Source organism: Stigmatopora nigra, chromosome 8 (assembly GCF_051989575.1).
Source record: "Stigmatopora nigra isolate UIUO_SnigA chromosome 8, RoL_Snig_1.1, whole genome shotgun sequence".
NCBI lineage: Eukaryota > Metazoa > Chordata > Actinopteri > Syngnathiformes > Syngnathidae > Stigmatopora > Stigmatopora nigra.
In genome coordinates this window covers 5,095,415-5,112,202 of record NC_135515.1, presented here as the reverse complement: position 1 = coordinate 5,112,202, position 16,788 = coordinate 5,095,415, and the positions used below count along the sequence as shown (strand labels likewise).

The following is a 16,788-nucleotide window of genomic DNA, read 5'->3' as shown; positions in this document are numbered from 1 at the left end:
CATGTGGAACAATAGAGGCCTGGAGTAGAGAGTATAAGAAAATGATCTAGTCTTGAATGTGAGTTTGTTTCAAAATACATGCTGCATTTAAAAAAAAATAGATTTACATATAGAAGACAAGGCTGTCTTGTGGTATTACTCCTGTGAATGAACACAAAAAGATGCAATTCTCCGTAAGCGCCTCAACAATATAATACAGTACAATACAATACCACGTAAAGAATGTTTTGGCCTGTATCAGAATTACCTGGACTAAATGGAATTAACATTTTATGAACAAACAAATAGAACATTTAAATAGAATGCGAGAGATTACCTGTTTGCACAGTAGTCTTTCTGGATATTTTTTTCCTGTTGACAAAGTTTTATATATTAGAGAAAATGCTGTGAACACCAACAAACACACAGGTATGACTCTACTTTAAATTAATTAAAAGAAACACCACTTAACTCATTTAAAATGAACAAAAGGGATGCCTCTATTAAATCTAGAAATTATTTTAACTTGCCCCTAAAAAGGTGTTGGACATAAAATAATGCTGCACCAGACAAAGTAGGTTGCCACTGAATATTTTATTTGCAAATGAAAAGTATCAACTCATAAGTCGTAAAAATATACATTTGTTAAAATTGTGATATTTACATGGATTGTTTTGTCACCGGTTAAACTAATTCTGCATGGTTACTCAAAAACAAACATCTTTAGAAAAAGAAAACAAAACTGGATGATCACCAAAAGGAAACAAAAGTGACTTGCATGTCTTCTTCAGTAACGCTGTGGCGAGCACGTCTGCTCCTGACACTTAAACAATGTTGTCGAGGAGAACCAGCTGACTGCACACATCCCACATAGGCCCGCGATGAGCGTAGCATACACAAAAAGTGCAAAGTACGTGGATAAAAATAATAACCCAAAAAAATAATACTTCATAAATGTTTCGGTGAATATATTTACATTGTTTTTTTATATATTTTTTCCAAATACAGGTATGATACACCAAAGCAAAGCATTCTCATTTGTTTGCTCCGTTTCGTATGACATGCAGGTCCTTTCACATCCCCCTTCTTTTCCAAGAGGATTTCTGCACCGTTTGTCACTTTTAGGTAGAATGCACACATTCCAAAACCTAAAAGTCTGAGCCTGATTTTTTGCTCTGCTCTCAAGTCAGAAATAAGATTTCTTAAAAGAAACAAACACATTGTGGCTATCACACAACACATGTTAACCTAACACTAGAGTGTTGATGATGAGACAATACACATCCACTGTTGATAGAATACTGTTTTAAAAGATGATAATACATGTGTGTGCGTGCATGTGTGTGTGTGGCCTCTATTTTCTACTGAGCTAATGGAAATCTCTTAAAAGAAAGTGACACATGGGAGTATGAAGTCAGGGATCTACCACCTGAGTCAAGCGCTTGGAGATGTAAGAACAGTTGGAAGACTTACATCCCTTCTACCGCCTCCACCATCACTGTTGCTATTGTAGCTTTCATCAGCGGCAGAGGGAATTTCAATGTCAAGAGCCTTGGCTTGATATCACTTGCATTTGAATTAAAAAAAACAAGCTTTTCCTGATTCCCAGCACTATGTTGCTCCAACATACACTTAACAACCACCATATTGGTAGATATGCCATTGTAAAAATGCAATAGCTGTCTCTACAAACGGGTGTGTTGATACTGCTAGTATATGTTTGTATGCATCACTGTTTCCATGAGTTAATACATAATCAAACATTCAGACATTCAAATCATCAAAATGATTGTGAGGGAGAAGAATTGTGCATGAGGAACTGTCTTATTTGCAATGCAAACCTACAGACAAAATTATCGGGAAATATTGTGAGTAGTGAAGGTTGCCTCTTGTTCTTCTAAAGAGGACCTAACATCAGATTATGTGGTCATTGTAGAAATATAATCTTTTAAAGTGATCAAAATCATTGCCTTTGTGGAATTGCTTTCTGCACAGCTGGAATTGCCTAAAAGGTCAAGAATCTGGTTGCATAAAAACAGAATTTCCAACCTCAAATACATAACACAGTTGGAATATAATGACCTAATCTAATGTCACATAGCAATGCCGTTCTGCTTTGATATTTGACCTTAGGGCTTTCAATTGGGATATTATAATATATTGGGATATATTCTCAGATGTCTGGAATGCAGCACCAGAATCTAGCTCAAGAGATACACATCTCAAGACTTGCAAACCACTTAATTTAATTTTTGCAAGTGCACGATATTCTTACATGAGTGCCTCTGGGGCAAAATGTAAAAGAATGAATTATGTACATGCATGTCTCAACACACCCTCCCCCTACATGCAAAAACATGGCTGCCGCTAGTAAGGCCAGCTTCAATAGAATTTTCGGTCCAAACGAAAATAAAAAAAATGCCAGTCTGGATTCATGTCATTGTTAAATCACAGCTACTTTGCCTGGCTAGATCCTTTGTCTCATTTGCTGAATGGCTAACAGGAGAGTGTGGGTGTGGCCCGCGGGGTAATACAGAATTAGAAATGCACACACTCCCACCAATCCCACATACACACACATACGAACATTCAGATGCAAACACATTAGCTTGCCTTGCTCAGATATGAACTGTTGTCTAGTTTATTATAAAATACATCTCTCCTCTCCCTTCACTGGCAAATCAGATGGGATTTCCCCACAATAAAGTCATTTGTTTCACTCACATCTTCAGTAGTGAAATATTTAAATCATTGATTTTGTTACCAATTAATCTGAAATGAAAACAAAGATGTTTTATTTGAATCAGCCTTGAGCCAATGTAATTTAGGTATGCTAAATTTGAACAATCCATGCAAATTCCACAGCATACTTTGAAGGTTCCACTATAGCTGACATTATGTTCCAAACTTTTATCAATCTCTTGAAAACCAATCAAATATAAAATATAAATACAAAGTTATATATTGTGAGCACCTGCAAACATTTAATGGTTGCTTAGTAGAAAAAGAAAGCATCTTAGCATATTCCAGGTTTATCTGGCAAACGCGCAAGCAGAAAACCCCGATTATATGATGGATGCAATCCATGCTCGTATTTGTATCGATACAATATGTAACTCTCAGTTGGGTAAATGAATTATTATTATTATATTTTAGCTTCACATTCATTTAACGATGTTATCGGCTTCGGATTATACGTTTAACTCTTACCAGTGAAGCGAGCAAGTCTCCCATCACATATCCTTATTTATCAAATGACATCATGTGATTATATCTATCTTTATGTACAATACAAAACAATATTGTTTACAGAATATACAGTACATTGTCCAGTAGCGTGGTATTGCTCTGTCACAATCGGTACTTTGCAATAATATGTAATTCCCCACTAGAATTGCTCTTTTTTTTTTTACTTAGGCGATTTATTAATGTAGCATTGATATAGTATCCCCCTATTGACCCTCTGAGCTGGTGTGCTGAAGATAAGAAAAAGAAAGAAAACGTGAAAAGGAAGAAGGTATTGCAAAGGCACAATAGATAAAAGAGGCTACTTGCTCTATTTTAAGCTATGTTCAATAAAACTGCACTAGGTCTGTGACTACAAATGTAACAAAAATTTCATTGGCTGAAAGCACGGATGGAACAACACACCAGCACCCACTGATTCAAGCAGACAGCCATCGAGTGCCACTCCATTAAAGTGGACCCGTTGAGAGACCCGACAATGATACCATCAACACTCTTTACAATGGAAGTCATCATACTTCTCACTCCATTCATCAGGCATAATTGCCACCTTTTCGCCATAGTTTCTAAAACTTTATCCTCATCCCTTCTTTGGGTTATCTTCACTAATTCATGGCATCATGTCATAGTCAGGGTTGTCAGAGTGAGGGAAGCAAAGAAGAGCACAGGGCTGCAAAAAGCTGATGCTACGAGTGGCGTGCCATCTTGATACGATTAATCTGATGCTTCTTCAGCAAGTAGATCCAAGAACATGAAAAATTGCTGAGGATATCATTTATTCATCTTCTCTACCCCTTATCCTCACAAGGGTTGTGGGGTGATGGAGCCTACTATTCTAACTAACAATGGGCAGGAGGTGGAGTTTACCCTGAACTGGTTGCCAGGCAATCACAGAGCACATGGAGACAAACAATTTACAATCACACCATTATGGAAATTAGAGTGTTCAGTCAACCACCATGCATGTCTTGGGGATATGGTAGGAAACAGCAGTGTCCAGAGAAAACCCACACAGGCACGGGGAGAACATGCAAACTTCACAGAGGAGTGAACCCTTGACCTTAGAATGGTGAGTCGTACATGCTACTCACACACTACTGAGAATATCAAAATTATATATAATCATTGATCTGAAAATGAAAAGCTTGCAAAGCTTACATCATGACACAATGATGTCTTACTGAGTTTTAACCATGGGTCTTCACGACAATGACATGAAACAACACTATCCAGTGTTTATATGATTGTCTGGTCCACCAGCGACTTCTTTGTTTCCAATACTGCAAAAGCTTAATTTTGTTATTAAGTTATATTGAGAGAAATTAAACCTACGAAGTGAAGAAAACATCAGGAAGATATAACATGATGAATCTACAATTAAGATATTGTACTTATTAATTCAATACTTTACTTAAAATGAAGAAATGCCATCCATCCTCATTTCTAATCACACATTCTTGGTCATCCCTTTGGTTTTATATATGAAATGCATCAGTACAACAAAATATAATGAAATCAACCACAGTAATATCCATTTTAGGGATCGGTGGCATTTCTCATTGTGATCAAGTTAACTTTAACTAGTCGACCAACTCAAATCAAAACAAGACAAAGTTGAGGGGGAAAAACACTCAAAGATAACAGCTGCCTATTCCCTATATTCAATCAAATCTTCATCCTCTAAGCTTGTATATCCTATTTATATTTCATAGAAGTAAGGTATTCAATACCAGAAAAGCGGTTAAGACTCCACTGATATTAATCCACTGTTCGTGCTACATCCTTATACCTGAAGGTGGCCGTGCTGAGGGCAAAGCGGATTGGGCTGCTCAGTCAGATGAAGAAATTTAAGTAGGTTTCTTATGGGTTCCTCATGAGAGGTTGATGATGCAAACACACACACACATACACACAAAACACACAAATACTCAGAAATGCTGTGCCAGTCTGCTGCATAAATCGGCACAATTGGGTCAACCAGGAGGTGGCAAATGGGGCTAGTGGTTTTGGATCAGGTGCTGGAAGGAGATGACATCATCTTCCTGCAGGAGGAGTAAACATCGGCAGTCTGCATCTCATACATCTGATGGTGGGAGGGCGCTACTTCTAATGTCATCCAGCTTTGAATGTTTCATCTGCTCTAACCCTTTGCTCCATTACATGCCTAAAATTTTGATTAGATAAACACTCAACTAGGGGGTCCTTTCAGCTTGCTGCACTGAGTGCTTCCTTCCTCAAGTCAAAAGACACAAACAGTGCCTCGTCTCTGATCTCTTTTTTTTCTTCTTTTATGTTATTCAGTAGGGGGCAAGCATTTCATATTTTCCCTTTTAAGTATGCATTCATTAGAAGTACTTTTGGACTTTAAGTATTGAATTTTTAATTACATCCTTTTAACTAGTTGCATTTTCTGTTTATAGAAGAGTCTTAGTCTTTGGGAAGGGGGTGCAAGGTTGGGGGGGTAGGGATGGGAGTCTGCCATGGCTGTAAGAAGGAATTATCTTTCAGTCCTACACAGTCTGAAAGGCCTTAGTTTGGGCCGGGACCATGAGGGTTGGAGGTGTCGGCCCAGACATATTCCTGGAGTTGTATTTGGGAGTGATAGGGGGCTCGGGGGTCTTGCCCGGCACCACTGTGGTGTAGGCTGGCGGGGACTGGTGAAAGCCTGGGGCTTGTCCATTTTCCTTGAGCGCTGCGATTGCAGGTGGACGTGGACGGTGGCCACGCTGGGCACTGTTGTGCACCATGGACTGGGTTGAGGAGGCACCTGAGCGTGAGCTGCCAGATCGGGATGAGGACAAGGAGTTTGGCTTTACCAACTTGGCCTTGGGAGCCTCTGCGTCCTCCCTTTTTGGGGGACAAAACAAACAGACACAGAATATTCATTGAAATGAATACCCCTCAGGTATCAAGTTCTGTCCAAACCTTTGACAACAATAGGGGATAACTGTCCAAATTGTGAACAATTCTTATTTTTTCCTATGTCATGATAATTATTTCTACAGAAAGCATAAAATCGTGGGATAGTGTAAATAAAGTTCAACTTCTGTGACGTAACTATTCTTTTCACGTTAATGAATAACCATACAGTGTCTATAAGAGCAGAGACGACTCATTGAAGACAAACCATACATCCCCACCATCGTGATAAGAATCATTAATTGACCATGTCAGTTAGAACAGAAACAAAGACGCGAAGAATGCTTGTGCAAAAGAAGAACAAACCTTATTTCATTGGGGGTTTCCTCTTCTTCATACTTTTTTTTCTCCTTGGTTTGGAAGACAAGCCAGATGATTAATATGACAATGAGCACACCCAGGGAAATTCCCACGACTGCGCCAGCCACTTTTCCCATATCCCTCACATCTGCAAAAAGATAGATATCATTACAAACATACCATAGGTGCCACCATACATTTATACAAATTATAATAGTCTTTTTTCCAATATTTTACGACAGAAGTAATTAATTTTTATAATTTCTCTATTCGACATTGTCAATAAATTAAAAACTGGGATGACTCTTGGGTTTAGATTATCACTATGTATATCAGACAATCTGTGGAGAGCCTCAAGAGGTGCCAATTTTTTATACACATGACTCCAAACACGTAACCTCTCTCCAAATGTATTCATGTGACAGTGAAACACACATATTAGAGCATAGGTGGTGACCAATAACCACAAGCACTCCAAAGTAGTCCCTTGTGTGGTGCATTGGGGGAGTGCAAGGGTGAGCGTGGAAGCACTGAGGGGGAAATAAATGCATTTCCTTCTGCTGTTTTTGAAACAATAGCCATCAGTCAGTGTGGCAGGTGGAGGTGAGGTGAATGCCACACTGATTTGCCAGTCAAACTGCTCCCACTGCCAAACACTCACGCTCCATTGTGACCTCAATGGTGCAGTTCTCCTCGCCCACGTCATTGCTAGCGGTGCACCTATAGACACCTGTGCTGTCCATGGTGAGGTTCCTCAAGGTCACCAGTTCAGGGTTCTTCAAATCTGGACACAGGGATTAAATGTATTAGTTATGGTCTGTCACATAGGGGGGTTTAGATGTGATGGGCCCCATGGGTAAGTCAAGTAGGCAATCAATTTTACTTCTGTAAACACAAGCTACACCAGTGTCAGCAGTGTGTATTCCCCGTAAAGATGTTTTGCACCAAATCTTGCAGTGGAAATTAGCAAAAGAAAAAAATAGCTAAAATAACTATTTTAAAAAGTCAATTATGCTGAATTATGTGCGGCCAACTTAGAATCAAGTGTCTTATTATTCAGGCTTATGTTGTAAAATCTTTGCGTTTCTACTGAGAGACAGATGTTGTTTAATTATGCTTAAGGGGAAATGGCAGAATCTAAACTGTTACATTAGCTTGTATAACGGAGTGTGGAAACTTTCATTTATAATTTACTTTGACTATGAGCTATCATATCAATATCATGGATAATGTAATTTGCTCATGACAAATCCTCATGTTCATATAAATTCCTCACTGTGGTTTACAAGTGGAAATTGACCTTAAAAGATAAAAAAAACTAATATGATGATGCTTAATTAAAAGTGCTGCATTTTTTAAACTGTCAAGTGGGTGTAAAGGAAAGCCATGCATGTCATGCAGAATCACTGGCCTAATTGTGACAATGCAAATAGCCTGCACAATGCTCAGCTGATTATTAATTATTATGCAGCTCTGGCTCTCTTTATATTTAATGTAGGTTCTATATAAATATACACACAAATATCCACATCTATTCATACATACAGATATATATACACACACAGTATTAATTATTATTAACAGCAATTATTTTACCGACAAGCAGAGTGACTTAAGATATGTAATTAATTTTACTTACCAATTAGTGCCAGGTTTGGCAGTTTGCCCAGGCTTTTGCCTTTGTCTAGAACTCGCTCCCATTTGTAGTTAATGGGGTCAGAACCGTCGCTGGATTTACAACTTAGCTTGACGTCGCTACCTTCCAGGAGGTCACCATCCATCCTACAACTGGGCTTTGATGGTTTCACTGTTCCAATGACATGAGAAGAAATAGTTAGTATCACTGAGTTTACAGTATAAGTACCCTCCATGTCTACATACAAATATGATATTCAATTGGTCAATTTTATGTATATTTTTTAAGCCTCTATCTGCGCTTTTGGTAAGTGTTAAAAATAGGAATTAATCACCCGCAATGTATCCTATAGTGCAGTTTGTGTATGGTGCGTGTAATTTCTATAGAGCTTAGCATCATTCGGGTCACGAGTGACTGGATTATCCTAATATGAATGTTTGTTAAATGTGGAAAGAAGCCAAAACGCCCGCAGAAAACCCAATAAGCATGTAGAAAACAAGTAATTTCTACATAATGCTGAGGCTTTGCTTAGCATTAGTAATCTGGTGATGTACATAAAGACCAAAATTTCCTTTTGGATCCATGAAGTATCATATAGTAATGAAATAAAAATGGTATTTAAAAAATAGCATGCCAGTCAAATGCAAAGCATATCTTGTTTCATGGAAAATAGCTCATTCATCTTCTGTATTGCAGCCTTTTGAAACAGACTCAGGGCAGAAGGCAGGGTACCTCAAAGGATTTAGACATACAGCCTTTCATACTCCACAGATTTACTGTAAATATGCTCCAAATAAAAGTGTGATTCAGTTTTGTGTGATAGCGAGTGAGATTGTGAGCTCATTGCAACTATAAATTCAATTCTACCCATCACTATAAAACAAAAATGACCTCAACTTCCGTATTCTTTTTTGCTGAACACATTTTATTCAGCACCCATTTCCCAGACCTTCTTCTGAGCTGATCAAAAATGCTTGCAGTTGCCTCTCACCGCTCAAGTCTTAAACTCTATTTTTCTCCTCTCACATCCAACCCATAGATACAGGAATAATATTGAAAGTGGGTTAAATATTTGACAAACAATTGGGATTATGTTAATTGACAACTCAGTTTGAGACTACAGGGAGTTTAAACAGAGACTATGGAGACTTGTTCAATGTGGCTGTGAATGATATTCATTCGTGTTGGTTTTTCTCCTCGCCACTGCTCAAAAGGTTTCTGTCTAGCATATCAACAAAGTGAACACAGAAAAAAAAACTGGATGCTGCTGAAGCATGCACAGCTTCTCTGCCTTTAAACACACTGGACAGCTTTGCTGAGCCATAAAAAAAAAAGCAAAAATAGCTCGGCTTCCATCCCAGCAGCGTATTTTTAGATCAGTGACAAGCTATTTTTAAACAGTCTTTTTCTCCTTTACTGTAGCGATAGTGTTTTCTTTTTGCATTTGGTTGGGGTTGTTTTATCTGCAGAGCTGCAGCATGTCGCCAAAACCATGCTGTTTTGAGGGAGACTCGGTTTATCTAAGTTATATAGATTTCTTTACATGCACATCAGAGTTACACACAAAAAGGGGGAAACGAAAAATATATATTTATCTATTATGTTTTCTATTAACACTGTAACACACCTCACATTAGTTACGTATTTTACAGTCAAACTACACCTAACCTTAATATTCCCAAAGAGTGAAGTCTCCGACACTATATAATGAATGGAGTTGTGCACTTTGGATCTTAGTTATGGTCAGATCCAACTAACTGAAGAATAAATAGCAGTTGCCAAATAGTGGCTAAGAACATCAAGCACCCATGTAGGCACTCAGTTGTAAATTTCAAAATTAAAAGCAGCAAATAGGTATGCATTTGAAAAATGGCTTAGAAAGAGCAATCACAATTCACAGATGGCAGGCAAATAAACAACCTGACCAAATGCAAATGTCAGGCTCTCTCAAAATCCAAAGTGTCACTGCCAAAGCTCAGGGCAATTTGTAAAAACGGAGACTCCAACTCAATAAAATATCTTTATGGAAACGAGATGAGAGTGAGAGTATTAACAGACGCTTTCATTAGAAAACCAATAACAGCAAACTGAACTAATCTCCCACGATGTTTTAATAAATTGCCTGCTTACCCTAACTGAGATGATCTCATGCACTCTTTGTTGGACATTGCGCCCACCTTGAGGGGTCCACTCCCCACGTTTACCACTTGTCCTTTAGAATTATTTAGCCATAAGCATGCAGTGAGACAAATTTCCACTGAGCTAGAGCTTAAAACCTGCTTGGAAAATGAGCAAGACAAAAATACACAGTGTCAAAACAGACAATAATGACTCTGGTGAGGATTAGGACACCAAACAAGGAACCCTGCCTCCCTCCACATACACGCACTGATAATTTGTGTAAATAATTTTCCTAAGTAGCTTACAGGGTATTTGCTTTAAGGGAAGGCCGTTGTAATTATAGATGTCACTGTACTTTTCTCAAAACTAATGCAGAGTCACATTTGTTAAAATTGGCGCCAATCCAGTTTCATTTGTCTTAGAGGTCTCACCTCATCAAACAAGTAAAAGAAGATTCCAATCAATCAGTCTAAATCAAATTGAATCATTAGAATAGTCAGAGTGGTTCAGGAAATGTGCGAGGCTAATGATCCATTTATGATTTCGGTGTGTGCAAGTGTGTGTACATGCATCCTTAAGGACCCCTACCCAGAACAATGAGGTTGACTTGGCTCCAGTGGTACTTCCCCCCTGTTTTGACCTTGCAGTAGTACTCTCCCGAGTCAGTCAGCAGCAGGTCACTGATCAGCAGGGAGGCATCTCCCCCAAGGTATTCCCCAGCAAAAGATAAGCGGCTGGCATCCGTGCTTGTTGCCTCATTGCTGTACAGGTAGACGTGTCCGCTGAAGAATGAAATTAACTGGAAATATTGAAGAGGAACACATCAGAGACCATAATTGAATGTTGGTTAGCAAACTGTGTATATGATAGATCTTTACACTTAAAACTTTGTATCATGAAAATGTGTTGAACACGTCTTGAAATACAAGTGCGTCCTTCTTATCACAAGATATGAAGTATTCCTTTTTGTGCGAAATTGATATTGTATGACATGTATTTCCATTATGGGTGCTTGCTGATTATCTCCAACTTCCTTGATCTAAATGGATTCATCTTTCACAAAGCAGCCAAATTAAATGCATATTGGAAAGAATAGAACTAGACAGTGAGATGACAGACTATCTAACATTTAGGGAGTGATGAGATGTTATCTTCTGGTCTGCTATTGATGGTGCGAGGTGTCCAATCCATGTTGACTGGTGAATAATCACTGTCAGCTATCCCACTTAAAAGGATTGGACGTGTAGCACCATCAGTGACATTGAAAGATTAGTATTACAGTCAATCATTTTGGTGTCATTTTTCTAGATTGGAAACTCTACTTTGAGTCTTTTCATGTGTGATATGTTGAGTAAAACAATTGTAAATGTGGCGGAAACTGTTGTTATTTTTTTGTCTTAGTTAACCGATGCAGAGTTTATGATTTATTTCACTCTATGTAGATTTCTACTAATAATATTTCTCTATGAGGTTCTTATTCTGACCGCATGAATGGTCACAAACACAAACACAGCTGCCACAGTGGCCTATTAGTCAGGGTGAGTGAGAATCTGCAGATGGGGCTTGCTAAGTGCCGTTGCCACAGTACATCACTGGTGACCAAACAGGCACCACCTGCTGTGACCACAGGTGATGACTGGGCGGTTTTATCCCCCCAAATGCCGAGGGCGGGAAAAAAAGCATTCTTTTTAAAGCTATTTTCATAATAGTCCATCTTTTTCTTGTAATATTTTAACATATTGTACATATGACATTTATTTCTATGGTATAATTTACGTTTAACAAACTGAATCTATCTTTATGTTAAAATAATGTTTTGTGACCGCTCAATATTTGTATAATTTGTATACATTTCTTTAAAAAAAAGGAAAAACACCTGCTCACAATTCTGTCGTGTTTTCCAATATCATAATGTTGAAAGAAGTGGCAAATTATAAGTTGCAATATATTATAATGATATGACTTCCATATTTCATCATTAGCCAGGTGTAGCGAATGGTGTGATCAGGAAGTGTATGTCATTAATTGTTACCATGGCCTCTAACCTGTGGCCAAAACACTTAGGGATCCTAATAAAAATAGTCCATATATAAAGTAAGAGATGGTGAATGTTGCAGGATGGCTGCTGCTCTCTCTTAGATAGTACAAAAGAATGATTTATTCATTTAGCTAAAAGGCACAGTGTCTTCAGCCTAATCAAAATTTTAGATGTTTGATTTTAATTAATGGTGCCTTCGATGTTATCTTCCTGTTAAATATTCATCGCAATGTGGCAGCTCCCTCCCCCCGTGCATCATTAACGCTTGAGACAGACAGTCTAATTCGACGACGACGACTTCCTGTCCTCTTCCTGCTCTCTTCTATCTTGCTGTGTTTCTATTCCATGTGCCAATGGATCAGGAAATAAACAAATCATTTCCAAATGGGGTGTATATGAAATTACTTTCCTCCACTAGAAGGGTTGTGAGATTTGACACACTGTTTTGGAGAGTTTCTAAATTTAAAGGCACTCAAGCTTTCCAAGCAATAACAACATTGTTACTTTCTTCAAAGTTGTAAAGTATCTATTTTTTTTAATCCCTTTGGCATCATTTTTTAACATAAAACTAAAAAAGCTTGACAGTGCACTGTGCTATACCTTCTATTCAGTGATTTTGGTTGAATATAATTGGAATAAAACCATTAACAAAACACAAAAATGGCCACCAATGCCTAAGAGTAAAATTGAACAGATGCACTATTTGATATAAAATGCCTGGCATGAATCAACGTGTACTAATTTGGAAGAAAGAAACGTGAAGTAAATAAGGTTGATAGAATTAATGCCCAGAGACAGAATTTGGCTCTCAGCGCATTCATTATGATTTCATTATGATATGTTCGTATATACTAACAAGGTTCAAAATGTCACTTGTCGAGAACTCAGTTAACACGAACATTGAAGCTAATGTTGATATGCTGCCTGCAGCATAAACAAAATTGCTCAAAAATCCCCCCAGAACTGAATTAATCCCCTCCATATTCCCACAACCCCAATTTAATGACATTATTTTTCATTTAATTTTACTTTTTCCCCCCTTTATCGATATGAAATTGCAATTTTGGAGTTTTCACTCCATGCCCAAGATTCTGAAATGTTCAGTATCTGCAATGTAACATTATTATATTAAAAAAGGGATATTTCTACTTTTATATTAAATCAGTTAGAGTTTTGGTTACAGTTCATAATAATGTAAAGTCTATAACATCTCCAATAATATTATTGTAGAGATTATGAGCTAAAATCCAAGGTGTTCATTTAAAAAAAGGAGGATGAATGCAATCATTTTCCATTACAAAAGAAGGATTAAGTTCTCTTCTCACCACTTTCTGTTTGGAGTTTGGTTTCTGCTGCAGCCACTCAATGTCAATTGACCCAGTTGATTGGAACTGGTGGTGACAAGGTAAGGTGGCATTGTCCCCAACTACCTTCTTCATCTCGGTCTGGGCACCCGCAGACAGCAGACTGAGGAGAACTGTAGGCAAGGAGAGAAAAAGAAGAGATACATGTTAGCTACAAGTTCCAATTATACAAAGGACAGAAGTTACAGATATTTTTTTCTGGTCGAATGGATTTATTTGGGAAAAAAAGTCAGTAGTGAGATCAGTGCCCAGAATATAATTTTTCAAACTACTTAATTTGGTTCTTTTGAGGCTCTTTTGCATATATGCAGGGTCTCTTTAATATACATCTGGATCTAATTTGAATACAATTTGCTGTGATTGGCCTTTGGTGGAGCGGATGGGTCGGTGGAAAGCTCGTGGGAGCTTGCACTGCATAAGGTAACATTGACAGTTTGCTGAGGCACCGATTACAGTCGCACTACAATATCACCATGCTTCGCTATCTCACCATTATACAAAAATAAAATATCAATTCACTTCACACTTCCACTTTAGCACGTTTATGCACGTACTTGCGCATTCAGTCAAGAGGCAAGATATCAAATTGGCAAGTGGTAAGGCAATATCCTAACCCACTTCTCTTGGATTGCCTTTGTATGAATAGGGCTATAGGGATGGGCTGCAGGTGCGAGACAGGAAACTCCACCCACCGCCACACACCTGAGTTCTTTAATGCATAACAACTAGTCCGGTAACAGACTGTGACACTTCTTTTGCTGCCTGAGATTTTTGATTGCTATGCAAGCTTAATAATTTCTGCTAAATAATCATATCAAACTTGTCAATACACGCAACAAATATAAAACAAAATTTACATAGTCATTCACCTCCAAAAACTGAAGTGCTTGGTGTATATTTTTTTAAACCATTTTGGTCTGAGAATGAATCAGCACCCGTTCTACTCATTTCTTGGTCCATTTTAAGTCGAGCATTGTCATAAATGAGGACGATGGAAATGTCAGCTCAATGCTGCGAAGCCAAAGTGTCAACGCTGACGCTGGACGCAAAGGAGAAGAGCGGCCGTCAATAGACAGATTCCTCAAGCCTGCACTTGCTATCATTTACTCTGTTTCAGCAGTTCTGATTTTTTTAGCATCTCTGTTAGTTTTTTTTCTTCCAGTACAGTCACTGTCACTCCGCCTGAAAAGAGAAAGAGTACTTGACAGCGGCTTTTTTTTGTCTCTTGACCAGGGACAGCCTCTGATGTGCTGTTGTTATTGGACCTTGAATTTGTGGGTCAGCATGAAAAATATGGACGTCTGTTCCCTTGTGTCTGTCTATGACTCTCTAATGCCATGTTATTCCTCTTCTGGGTTTTAAGAGTCTATATTTCTAGGAATATTTTCTCCTTTGTGTATTTGGTGGGTTGAACATCTTGGTCAAGGTTAATAGTTGATGGTGGAGGTCTTATTTCTATGTTGACAGTCTTCCCTTGACCCCAAAGTCTCTATTCAGTTGAGCACGTCATTTCAAAGTGTGGAAAAGCCTGATAAGAGCCCTCTGCGTCTCTTTTTCACCTTCAGCCTTCTCCTGAACTGCACTGACTGTAGGCTTTGGAAATCCAAGAATCTCCCAAAAGATATGACACGGTTGACTGGATAAAATGGGAGCACGGTAATCGTTTTCCATTGTATCTACTAAAACTATTGCTTTTGGCCAACTTTACACAACTTTCATACAAGAACAGCCAAGGTCAACTCATTTAAGTATACTAGTTAATTATTGCTTGCTTTCAATTTACACCATAGAAAAGAAAACTATAAATACTTTGTCATTGTGGATCCTTTACTACTTTAGCATAGAAAAAAAATGAAGAAAGACAACAAATCAGAAGATGACAATCGAAAAGAGCAAGGGAATAAACAGCATTAAAAATATAGTCTACTTTATATAAATGGAGGAAATATGCTGTTTATCTCCCTGACAGAAAATGGGGCAGTATTATTTTTTTATACTATTTCTGAAATGGATGTCATTAGATGGTGGAGATAGACATTAGGAAATATCCACAGAATGTTGATTCCGAAAATATTTTTTGACAGAAAAAAAAAAAAAAAAAAAACATAACATTTGCCAGTAAGAGACGGGAGACAAGTGAGAGTGACAGGGATTGGTTGGTATATAATCACCTTTTCCCCATTTGCCAATTATTCATGGGGGAAGGAAGATTTTGCATTCTGGAATGAGTGATACCCCACTGCCAAAATAAGCATGCCTCGATGCAAGTTTACATTCACTGTGGCCTTTTTTTTATAGTGTACACAGCTGGGACAGTTGGACTGCTGGACCCCATGATTTGTGTCAACAACACTTGATATTGAATCTCCCCATTGTGGCATCTTTGCACACACAGTATATCAAACTATGACAGCTTTTGAAACAGCTGTCTTTAGGAAACCTACTAACAGTTGAACCTAGAAAAATGCTCGGTACAGGGTAGATTCTTTTTCTTTTAATGATGGAAACATTATGGTATAGTCATAAATAATCATAACTACAGAGAAGACAAATTTAGATTTTGCTATATGTTAGTGTGTAAGCACAATTTAATTAAACAAAAACGCTCTAAATTAATTTATGTGATTTATTTTCTACTTTGATCAAATAAAGGCTGAAAACTATGAAAAATATGACATATATACGTCCCTGCCCCAAATTTTAATTATCTGTAAATTTAAATTTAAATTATACGACAACATTTAACTAATGTTATAATCAACATATAATAGGAAATGTGTTAATGCAGAAAATTCTGTTTGCAAAAATAATATAATAAATAGTGATCTTAAAAATCTTAAATCCAAATGTAATGCATTTAGAGTCATGTTTATGAATTCACAAAACTTTATCGTTTCTATAAAAAGAAGTAAAAGCACATATACTAACAACAGAACCGGATAGGTTAAGGGAGAACATTAAATGTCAAGAAAAGTTATTACCACGCTGATTTGTACTGAAGTATGTCTGGCTATTTTACTATGCCTCAGCTTTGTGGGGCCATTTGATTTTGAGATTACGGTTTCCTCATAGTATGACTGAAAAGCAGCAAATTTCAACAAAAGAAAAACAGAGTCTGGACGCAAGGTTAGCAACGAAAGAGAGGACGCAAAAGGTTGGGAAATAGGGAGCAACTGACTTCTATG

General features: G+C 37.7%; 1 protein-coding gene across 4 annotated transcripts in view; it reads right to left on the bottom strand.

Moving 5' to 3' along the window:
• Positions 1 to 554: 554 nt before the first annotated feature.
• The window catches only part of clmpb (CXADR like membrane protein b), a 115,604-nt gene continuing 99,370 nt past the window's right edge, over positions 555 to 16,788 (bottom strand). For all 4 annotated transcript variants that reach the window (XM_077722493.1, XM_077722495.1, XM_077722494.1 and 1 more), the window contains 6 exons: positions 13,565 to 13,716; positions 10,790 to 11,000; positions 8,084 to 8,251; positions 7,106 to 7,228; positions 6,451 to 6,592; positions 555 to 6,072 (listed from right to left, as the gene is read on the bottom strand). In XM_077722493.1, coding sequence (XP_077578619.1) covers positions 5,736 to 6,072; positions 6,451 to 6,592; positions 7,106 to 7,228; positions 8,084 to 8,251; positions 10,790 to 11,000; positions 13,565 to 13,716 — 1,133 coding nt within the window. In that variant the 3' untranslated portion in view covers positions 555 to 5,735. The remainder of the gene's footprint in view (positions 6,073 to 6,450; positions 6,593 to 7,105; positions 7,229 to 8,083; positions 8,252 to 10,789; positions 11,001 to 13,564; positions 13,717 to 16,788) is intronic.